Source organism: Habropoda laboriosa, unplaced genomic scaffold (genome assembly GCF_001263275.1).
Source record: "Habropoda laboriosa isolate 0110345459 unplaced genomic scaffold, ASM126327v1 scaffold1063, whole genome shotgun sequence".
In the NCBI taxonomy this organism is placed as follows: domain Eukaryota; kingdom Metazoa; phylum Arthropoda; class Insecta; order Hymenoptera; family Apidae; genus Habropoda; species Habropoda laboriosa.
The window spans coordinates 73404-85229 of record NW_017101167.1 but is presented as its reverse complement, the minus strand read 5'-3'; the positions used below and the strand labels follow the sequence as shown (position 1 = coordinate 85229).

The 11826-nt window shown below is 36.2% G+C and overlaps 1 protein-coding gene across 1 annotated transcript in view; it reads left to right on the top strand.

Annotated features, from left to right (window-relative positions):
- Nucleotides 1-211: 211 nt before the first annotated feature.
- Nucleotides 212-11826, top strand: part of LOC108578044 (phosphofurin acidic cluster sorting protein 2-like) — a gene marked incomplete at its 3' end in the record, with an annotated part of 84425 nt that continues 72810 nt past the window's right edge. The window contains exon 1 of the mRNA XM_017941297.1: nt 212-408. Within this exon, the coding sequence (XP_017796786.1) occupies nt 212-408 (197 nt within the window). The remainder of the gene's footprint in view (nt 409-11826) is intronic.

Here is an 11826-nt window from a genome sequence, read left to right as displayed (position 1 = left end):
CTAAATCCCTTTGATTTTTAACGGCTTTGTACGACCTTATGTTTACGAAAACAAACGACGGATGTTAAAGAATAACATCGGAAAACATTACCGACAATATTGCTGTTTCACAATTGATATTTCACAAGTGCTCGTTTACTTCATTTATTTTCCGAAAGATGTCTTCGTACTTTTCCGTAATTCTTCGTTGACTCACGAAAACGTTGTTCGCATGGCGCCACGAGCGGGCTTAGTCAGTCAGTCAGCCGCGAGCCGCGGTGAACTGAAGGTGTGGGGAGTGTTTCTGTGGGCCGACGGGCCAAAAATGGCGGAGCGTACAAAGACGACAGCCCCGGCCACCCGGCCTGTTCCCATGAAGCTGTTTGCCACTTGGGAAGTGGATCGCACTGCACCGAATTGCATACCCAGGTAATCGATAATTAATGCTAGATTCTCGTGCAGATTCCGTGTTTCACACGATATTCGTGTTGTTACCCCGTGTCACTGCGGACGCCAGACACTCGGCGGGCATTCACACGCCCTTTTTTCTACAATCACTTGTATTTTTCTGTTCATACCCTTGCCTCAAGGGCGCCTGTCGTTGTGTACTGCTTTAACTTTGTATCAGATTAACCTGTTTCTTTTATAACATACGCGTCGTAGGTTATTCGGGCTGCGTGTCAGGTCGGGACTGCGTGGCGCGCTCTGCCTACCGTAGGATGCTAGCTGTCAATCGGACGTGACAGATCACCAAATGCGGGATCATAATCTCAATCCTGATGTTCATAGTGGTTTTACTTTGCTGGCATACTTGTTTCATAGATATCATTTTAAACCCAACAATTTTCTGTTTTCTCTTATTTGTTTATCTACGACAGCTTAACACGAGGGATAAATAAAAGCAATTCGTGTGAGAAAGAGTGAAAATTTTTGTCCGGGTCCATGGAGTCCATACCACGGTAGAATCGTTCCGACGTTGCAGTGGCGGACAGTTAGGCGCGAACGAAACAAACGACAAAGTCAAACAAACATCGTTCGTTGATTGTGCGTGCATGCTGGTTAGGTTAGAATATGTTTCGCCGAAGTTCTCACTTTCCCGAAAAAAAGTATCGTACTTGAATGTCATGGTTGTCTGTTTTCGTGGGCACGTTAATTCGATTTTGACCTCTGTTTCGTGATGCAATATCGTCTGGAATCACTTCCTTTCTTAATTATGTATTTTTCCTACCAATATTTCGCGACGAGTATTTGAACGTAAACAGAAATTTTACCGCTGTCAGTTCCACTTTAACGATGCAGTACGTGTAATCGTGGTACGTTTTCACGAATTATTTCCAAGGTGAATCTTCGTAATCATTGCGGTCTTTTATGTGTCAAATTAGTAGGACGATTATTATTACCTGGAAATAAATGAATCTCTTATTATTGTATTTTTACCGAAATAAAGGGTGCTTTAAATTCTTTGTTGACAATTGGTATTTAGTTCACGAAGTTGACTGTGTAGTGAACCTTTTTTCGAACGGTCTCTTTTTATTTGGACAAGTTCATTTTAGCAAAATTCGACGTTCTAAAGGCATTAGGATTTGATTGAAGGTAACGCAAATTACGTTGCTTTAATTTATCCTAGAGCGACGGACGAAGAGTACGATTTAAACGAATTACTTTTGAAATTTAATTTTCGTCCGGACTTGTACAACTATTTGTTCCGGTCAGCGTTGATGTTTTAATTAAAGGATATTTCGATGGGGAAATTTTATTTGAAAATCATAATCCCACAGTTCCGATACCAGGGACGTTTAATATGAATAAAAATTCTCTCTTTTATTTGCTGGAATTCTATTATAGCGAAGAAAATGTCTGCATTCATTTGAAGAGCACGTTTCAATTACGTTAACGGAAGTAACATTTGATTTGCAGGCAATTCACGTACGAAGTTGCTAGTAAATTAAAGGAAGTTGCGCTAAATATGTTTGTTAGTTAGAAATTTTCACGTAGAAATTCTTTGCTAGCAAAAATAATGTTTTTTTCTTTTCTAAAGTATGAATCTTTATTTAAAAATACATTTTTTAAAAATTTGATCTTTCGTTTAGGGACTTTAGAGATTTTACAGTTGCATAATAATTATCCCAGTAAAAATGAATCGTTATAAAAACGAAAATTACAGTAAATGAAATATTTAATTTAGACAAAAATTAAGTTGAAAATCGTTAAGAATAATAATTATTGTACGTATTTCTCATTCGCAACTGATATCGAATCGTTTATAAATATATTTTAATCGTAAAAAATTCTACAGTTTCGTTTAGAGTGTTTCTGAAAAAGTTATTCGATATCGTGGAGACAGTTCATTTTTCCTGATATTTCGGACGTCAGGGTAATCGATCGACGATATCCAATAACTTAGTAATTTAACTACGCGACATCTGGCTACTCGATCTTATTGCCAGCCCTTTGCGATAAAGTTGTTCTTATTGCGTATCAATCACTTTATTGTGCCGTAATGCAATTCGCGAAGATGTAATTTATATCTGCGTAATTGCGTGTTTGTTTACGCTTCTATATAATGTTAAGGCGAATTCACATGTCAGCAAATGAGGTTATGTGTTTCCCATACGATGGCTTACTGCGTTATTTTTGTTTTTGATTATTCTTCAAATGTTTCGGTCTATTTATGTTTAATTTAACCAACTTTAAATGTTAAGGCGAATTCACATGTCAGCAAATGAGGTTATGTATCATCCGTATTATAACTTTGTGTATTATTCTTTTCTTTATTGTTATTTAATTTAATTAAATTGATTATAAAGCGAAAGCAAACAAGAACGAACGATTTCTATAATTAATATAATTAAAATGGAGATCAATTTTATCACGTTCTGCATCTCGAGAAAAATAAACATTTTGGCGAAACTTTTAATCCGAGTGAAAGAAAAGCTGTATTAGCACACTTAATTAGAGAAAAATAGCGACGCTGCTCGATTCTTTATACTTTGATCTTTTTTAATGTCTACCGTATTTGAACAGATTGTTTGCTCGCTTAATGAAAATTTCACTTAAGGCAGCTATCGTTGGAAATCGGCGATCCATATAATAACATCGAACGTTTGAATGTAATTAAATTTTTCTTCTATAGCAAAATATTAATATAATTAAATTTTTGTTTTAATAAAATATTTTAGAGAATTTTAGTTATTCGTACTGAAATGTGCACAGAAGAGGTACAAAATATTGAAAATTAGACTGAAGAAAGTTGTTCTGAAAATACTCGAACCCCAGACTGTTATTTGATATCTGTTTACCATTTCTTTTCCACGTTTGGTTGGAATTGCCTCGCAGTTTGAACCCCGTGTTATTCAAAATGTCAACAATAGACCCGTATATAATCTGTGCATGTTTTTCATTGTTATTTTCTTTCTTTGCCTATTATTATCCTACGTGAAACTCAATGACGGTTACATTTCCTAAACTTTCTAACAAGAAATGTTTCAAAGCGTGCTAGAATTAATTGGAAGTAAACATTTTTTCTTAGGTTAGGATTTAGCATTTCGCCCCATTAAACTCTGTGCAAAGAGGAACTTGTATTTAATTTATCAAACGTTTCCTTTACTTTTTTTCTCCATTTGTAGAAGTTGGTAAAAAAATTCGCGTTTTCGTTTGTACGAGGAGAAAATCATTACTTGTGTTCAGATAAATTAGACGAAATTAGTAAAATATAATTGACGTCAGGAATATTTTTAAAATTAATATTTTCTATTAGCACTGCCTTTTTAATACAGTAAATGTTCGTCTTAAAGAAACCGAAACGGTTCTTACTTCAACTTCCAGAAGTAAGTTAATTAATTTCCTCGAAATTAGGAATAATAAAATGTTCTACTTAAAAATAATGGAAAAATTTTATCTGCGGAGAGCGAAGTGAAAGTTGGAGATATAAAATTACTACGAAAAGTCCATTAGGAGCAACTTTTATCATTACAGGAACGAAAAGGTTTTCAACAAGATGCGAAGTTAATTTTTCTCTCGAAGATGTATCAAAGTCGTTAATTTCGCGAAGTAAAACTGCATCTGTTCTTGTTTCCAAATATTTTTCTGTCTTCAAATTAGTAACACGTTAATTACGATGTTTCAATTGATCATAACTAAACGTTACTTCACTTTAATCTTATTCAGGAAACAGAAGCGTTACCATTAAAAAGTTCCAGTCGATCGAAGCAGCCATAAATTATGAAATTTGTGTAAAAGTATCAATGTCCTTTTTTAACAAATTACGCGTGCAAATTTATTGCAAAATTATTAATTATGAACGCAGCACAATAATTTCCCGCATATGACTGTGAAATTATTCAGTTTGATATTAATATGCCGCGATGCATATGCAATGTACTTCAATTAATTCACTATACCGCAGCTGGTGTATCATTTTGTATCAGTTATAGAAATGAATTCTTTCCTCGTTTTCGGTACAATCAAAGTTTCGTATAAAAACGATGAAAACAGATCCATTATTGTTAACGACCTTTTGCCATTTTCCTGGCAACTTGAGAATATCATCGCGATAAAAGCTCTCGGTGGCTTTGAATTTCTACACTTAACGTCAACATTGGTCCCTCGAGTTTCGCATCTTAATTGGTCCCTCGGTGTTAATTTGACGCAATGGTAAAAAGTCAACGAAACGAAAAGATAAATAATTAATTTTGCAAATTCTTTTATTAAATATAGAAAATAAAATTTTTTACCGGAAAATTGTGGTCAAATTGACACGAGGGACGGATAAGGGTGTTAACGATACCGTATGGCGACTGTTACGGAACGGGCCGTAACGGTTGAGATCGCCTTCGTTTCGGGTTGGTTAAAGGCGTAAAATTCCAGAAATGTGTTTAATGTTGTTTTATTAAATGTTTAGTTCGAACTTTAGTTAAATAGGCAGCGCCTGTGTAGATTTTTGCTTGAATTTGGTGTAGAGTTACCTGGCGTAAATCCGCCCTATATTCTAAAAGACTTTGGAGACATTAGGTATCATAAAAAAGAAATTTTGGAAAGTCATGTAGGAAAAGTTGCAAAAAACCTGCTGAAGCCTGGTGGTTGCCTCAACGGGGGCAAATCTGGGTTGCTTTACACTATCTGTCGACCCTGTGCAGGTATAGTCGGGGCCACGATATAGCGAGGTCGTAAAATCGGTTAGGCGTCAAAGTAAACATGTTTTAGCTGCCGGGACCCCGAAATTGACAGAAATACGAGCAGATAAGTACTTGAAACCATGGTCAGGACCGTACAAAGAATTCTTGTATCCAGCGAAAGTCAAACTGATTCTAATATATTTACTGAAAACTGCATGCAGCTAGGACAAATTAGGGTTTCTCCCTCTGGGGGAAGCCGCTTTTGGAAGTACGGTTACAAGTAAAGGTCTTATTGAGGTCTTTAACATCTTCATTTACCTGCTCGTGTTATATACAGATAGAAAATGCAAAAGGATTGTGTAGCTTTAATATTAACATATTTTCCATTTGTAAATGAAATACCATTTTCTACTTGAAGTACCAAATCATATGCTACCATTCGTTTATTGTTGGAACCCTCAAACAGACTGCAACACACGGCCTTGAGTGCCGCAACATCAATCGGTGCCGATTCTTGAGAGTTTAATTTACGACCTCGCTATATCGTGGCCCCAACTATACGTCGGTTTTATACTAGAAATAATATCTAATAATAATGTTAATAATAATCCAATAATAGTATCTAATAATAATGTTAATAATGATATCACCTTGCTTCCGACCAATCAATGGTCAGGAAAAGGGCCTGGAGTCGAGCGTCGCTTCATGGGCTTTTCCCGACTTTGCTCCCTTACTACCCGTGGCGGTTGCTTGGCGTTTTGGTTTATAATTATAAAGCTGTTTGGTTATGATAATAATAATATCTAATAATAATGTTAATAATAATACAATAATAGTATCTAATTACAATAATGTTAATAATAATATAATAGTATCTAATAACAATGTGTGGGGGAAAGGCAGTGGGTTCGTAACAGCGACACTTTTTTAATTAAAAAAATTTTCCACTGCTACAAAAACTGTAGGTCTGTACTTCGGAAGAGTCATTTAGCTTAGAACCCGAGAAAACTTTCAAAATATCAATTACTCGATTCGAGTAGGCGATCCACTAATTACCCGGAATAGCCTATTTTCTACCACGGATAAACCTTGGTTGTTTTAATTAATACCGTTGCAAATGGCTGGAGGTCATAGACTACAATTACCTTCCGCCAAGTAAATTGCCGATACGATGTTTCGTTAACGTTTCACAAGACATATGAACCATTACTTCGCTTCCGTGGCTAATAGGATATCTACTCGTAATGAGCGTGGTCCACCTGTTGGTCGCTAACAGATGCTGCTGTTTAAACGAGCTAGATGAAACGATGAAACTTGCATTCGCTCGGGAATCGTCTCGCAAATCGTTGCAATTTTAGGGAACAAACGCGCGGTGAATGTGGCACATGGCACACGTTTGTGAAAGATTCGGGGGAGTCGTGAATGTAAAGGTGCGTTTAGACCGAACGAACGAATTCTCGTTCGTTCTCCAATTTCGAAAAATTTTTCGTACATTCGGTATAATTTGTTTATGCTGCTCGTTTGGGTTTGAATTTTGTCGATGTTGGGGAGGGAAGGAGGATTCGTTCGTTTGGCCTAAACGCGCCTTAAGGTTGCGCGAAGCGATCAAGAGGTTGAGAGTGAGAATGTATAGTCGGTGGAAGAAATATAGGGAGGTCGTAAATTAACCCTTATCCGTATAGTCTATTTGTGTAACGTAGATGGACAGTGGGAATATATGAGTATTAACACGCGATTTTGGTAAAGGTTACGTGTAGTTTGTTTTCAGAAATACTTGACACTTTTTGAAAATTTATTTCATATATATCAATAAATTTGATTTATTTAAATATAACGAATATAATTGATTTACTATGAATGTGATAAATAAATGTATTTAATTTCATGTATATGAATAAAATTTATTTATGTATATGAAATCAAATAAATTTATTCATTGACATATAGTATAATATACAGCGAGTCATCATGCACCCTTCAAAAAAGAATAACTTTTCTAAAATTGGACCAAACGACTTGAGTTTCCTTGGGAAATTAGTATTAGTTTGCTATATAGATGATCTGTAAAAAGAATTTTGAAAAAACTGCAATTGGAATCGTGAAGAAAATAGCGAAGGTCCCTTTTTGCTACTTTTTTTTTATCTGAACCTGTAATAAAAATTTAAAAAATACATTTTGCAGATCTATGCCAGTTACATAGGGAAAATTTCATCGAAATCGGTTAAGGTAGTAGTGGAGAAGATACCAAAGTCGAGTTAATTTTTTTAAATGGAACCTTGTATTTTTTATTGATAATATAATAGCGTTTGTTAAGACGAATATCAACGATGTGCCACAAGAAATCATTTCGTTTTTATGAAAAATTGCAAAGTAGTATAGAATTGAGGAGTCGTGTCAACATGTGTTGCACGCTTTCAGCCAACTGACTACTAATCCAAATTCTGTACGATTTTAGAACTTTCCATAAAACGATTAACCCCACAAATTGGTAGAAAATGGAGAAAATGCGTGAACAATTTTTTGTACCTTTATTTTCACGCATTTTGTATCTCACAGTATGAAACCTACATCTGAGGCAATTCACTGGACAATATTTGCATATTCGTACATTCGAAGGAAAATTAAAAAAAGAAAAAAGAAGCAGTATACGAAACATCATCACTTCTCCCCACTTTTCATTCTATAGTCTCGATCAGTTCGCCTTCCGAGCGCTTCAAATCTTCAATCACGATTCTTCTAACTATTGAAAAAAGAATCCGCAAAAAATTCGTTAACAGTACCACCATAACGAAGCAGTTTACCGCAGAACGGCGCGAGAAGCAATTTAAAGAGTAGTCCACTCTTGTTCGCCCGTTTTCACACTCGGGGGGACCGTTCGTTCATTTAAATGACAAAGCGGTCGCGTTTTCTCCTCTCCTGGGAACTTTCTGCTCCTTTTTTCCCCTCTCCTCTTGGCTCCTTGAGAAAGATCGTCGTGACCGTCGATTTGGAGCACGCAGAAGTTGCATTGAATGTGCCGTGACCTCGCCCCGGTTACGTTCACCAGAATCGAAACGAGCGTACCTATACTAATCGTGAATCAGCAGGTGGGGAGAGCGACAAGGGTGCAAATCACCTGTGAAATATCACAATCTTGGTCCTCGACGTTTTGTCACTTCGACCATCATTCTATTGCGTTCAACCGGCGGAACTTTTTCGGCGGAGAACGCCTCTCTTGCGAGCGAATCGATTCGTCATCGGTGCGCCGAACGAACAACTCGCTCCCAGTTTCCTCCATTGTCTCTCCTCCTCGTGGTCGGAAGTTAACGTCAATAACGCGCGACGCGCATTTCTTTTTCGCGTGAACGGGCGTTATTTTGCCTCTGAGGGGAAATCTGAAGGGAAACACGGATGCATGGTCAGGGCCGCATTAATGCTTTTCGAGGTCCTGGGCGAAGTAACATCGTTGAGAGGCCTCGAAACAAGTCTCTTTCGGTTAATCGAATTCGTACACATTTTTTTGTTAAGTTCATTGAGAATAGTAGTCGACGGTTTTGTATTAGCTCGTTTCAATAACACAAAGACAACATGTACAATTGCGGTTATTAACCCTTTGGAACCGAGCGGCGACTGAGAAGCGACGTTGAATAATTGTCACATGGTAATGAAGACAGAGAGCAGATCTTACCTCCGTAAATTTGTTCACCAGAGTAAAATAGAAAATACATCGAATATTGAAGTAAAATAGTATAGTTTGAAAAAATTTCAAAGAAGATCCGATTTGCAACCTTTCCTTTAGCAAAAAGATTTCTGAGTGCAAAGGGTTAACACTTTAAGCGCGGCACCCGCTTTAAGGCGTAATATGTGGACTAGCGATTAAGCGCCCAAATGCGTTTTTATGTTTGTGCGGAAAAAATATTGTATCTGTTGAACAGCAAGTGGCTGAATATTTATATCGTTAAAAGTAAGCACTATGTCAAATTTTTCAATAGAAATTTTCTGTTTTGCAAGAGTTATCTTATTTTATTTAGCAAAAGTGCGTGTTTCTACAAAACTCGTAAGTATTGCGGCGCTTTAAGTGTTAATTTCTGGACACTCTTTTGAAATTGGACCAAGTGACTTGAGCTTTTTGACCTGTAAAAAGAATTTTGAAAAAATTGCAATCGGAATCGCGAAGAAAATAGCGAAGGTCACTGTTTACAATTTTTTATCTGAGTTCGTAACGAAAATTTGAAAAAATACGTTTTGTAGATTTATGCGAATTATACACATGCTGAAAATTTCGTCGAAATCGGTCGACGCGGAAAGAAGCGACAGGCATCGAAAGATGTAAGAATCTAATTTCATTAGTTGGAAATTGTTGAGAAATTCGATGGTAATAAAGATACAATTAAACGGAATCGTGTTTTCACTGCTTATTTGTCTCCTCGTTTCACGATAAGCCTGCCGATGCTCTTTATATTTACGTAAGTTGATTGGAGTATGAACGAATATCTGCGCCGTCTATTTTGGTAATATCTCGGTGGTATATCATCGTTACTAATTTTTGAAGTACATACATATGCTTCTCTGTGTAATATACATACACATGTTTCGAAGGAAATATTTACGCACAGCTTGGCGCCGTCTTTTCTTATAAATATCGTCATCGTGTAAATTGCTGCTAAGCGTAGAAATAATTCCATACAGATCTCCCTCGATTTTCGACGGTTTTTCAAACATTTTTTTTGCAAACATTGTCACGTTTGGATTATACGAAAATTTGTGCGTATTTTTTATTTCTAATGAAATACGGAAGCCAAAATGATTAACTACATTTTTTGAGATTCTTCCAATTTTTGTATCAAAGCACATGCTTGGTGCATAATTTTTCACAAATGAAACAAGTTTGATAAAGTTTATTCGATGGAGTTAGCTACTTTGGCTTCTGAATGGCTCACATATTAGCATTGATAAATTATTCACGATCTGCGATCTGTTTTCGTGGAAAAGAATGATCGACAAATGAATAGGCATCTATAATAAAATGTTAGAAAAGTTCAACGAGGTATAGTGACGGCTATTTTATTGGTGACTCAACCTCGTATTTTAAACAAGATTGTGACACTGTCTTACTTTTGCTATCGATCTTTTTTTCAAATTTATTTCAACGTAGCCATTCGGAACAAAACAAAATCCGTACTGTTATCGCTAAGTACCGTAATTAATTCCGCATTATCAGTACGCAATTATCAGTAAAACAATTTTCTGTATGATTTTCAGTTTCTGCATTGAAGTAGACCGTAACGACTTCAGATACACTGTGTTTCTTCAAAAAATAACGCATTTAATCGGAATAATTTTCACACGAATCCATTCCAGTTTTGTTATTCCAAATTTATAAAAATCGAATTCAAAAATTTTTCGAATGCTGCTTTTACAGTTTCTTCGTTCCGGAATAATCTACTTGTTAAAAAAATTGTTCAGGTGCTTGAAGGAATGGTAGTCTGTTAGGGAAAGTTCTAACGAATAGAAGTCCTCCTGGAGGATGTGAAAAAATTTTGCATTCTTTATCATCCTCTTCGCTCATTTTCCCACGAAAAGTCACTAATTTCGAATTTTGCGCATCAACGTTGAAGTGTCTTAACATTTACGCAACTAAATTTGTACTTTCAGCAGCTTTTCCAAGTTTAAACATAAAAAATCACGAGAATGATAATGTCCCAACAATTGTATTATGATGCTTTTTAGTAAATTCCTGCTTCTCTACTGTTGCGAATAAAAATGCACGATCGGACCAAAAATACGACATAATTTTAAAAAACTACGTTTTATTTGTACCAACCTAACAGTTCCTGGTGATCGTTAAGCTTATGCCTTTTAGATAGTGACATAAACGACGCTTAACTTGATGGCCTGAGAATTTATTTTACAGCAATGGGTACATTTTTCAGCGATCCAATATTGTAAAATTTGTCTTGGTAATTAGACGAGAATGTGTGATTCTAGAGTGGCCAATTTTAATTTTTTTGAATTATGTTCACTTCCTTTCCAGTCAGTTTTCAGTTCTCTCTCTAAAATACTTAAATGAAGAGAGTTTTTCCACTCTTCAATCCACACTGTATTTTTGTATTTGGAGGTTAGGACTTTTTGGGACTTTTTTTTAATTGCAAGTTTAAAGTCACATGCACCTTCTAAAGTTATTATTTATTGTCATTAGGTGGAAATAATATCTTTTAGGAAGGTTAGAACTTTTTTAGCATATTTAACGAATTTGGTAAGTCATGCAGTGTTCTTCTCATACTGTACGTGGGACAGGAGATCAGTGTTGTAACTCAACGACGGATTTAACCATGAGAGGTGGGATCGCAGAAAAGAAACACATTGACAGACTACCTCTGTAATATGTATAAAGTTTTATACGAGAACTATTTACACCGCGACACAACGTGGACGCGCGTGGAGAACAATTGAGAAACGACCGATCGTCACTTATTGGTGACGTACGCTTGTCCTGAAGCCCCGTATCGCAATCGGGTCACATTTCCAGCAATTAGGATGTAATTAATAGAATTTTGTACATTACAAATATCGCAGACATTTAACAGATTACAGATGGGCGCAGCAATTCTAAGGTGGTGTCCTCCAGACATTTATGGAATCGTTTGCAAGAGCTACGTTCCCAGCTATTTGCCCGACTCAGTAACAATCCACATTCCCACCGTGATATCTGACCAAATACAGCCGCGCATATCAACATTTATAGTCCATATTT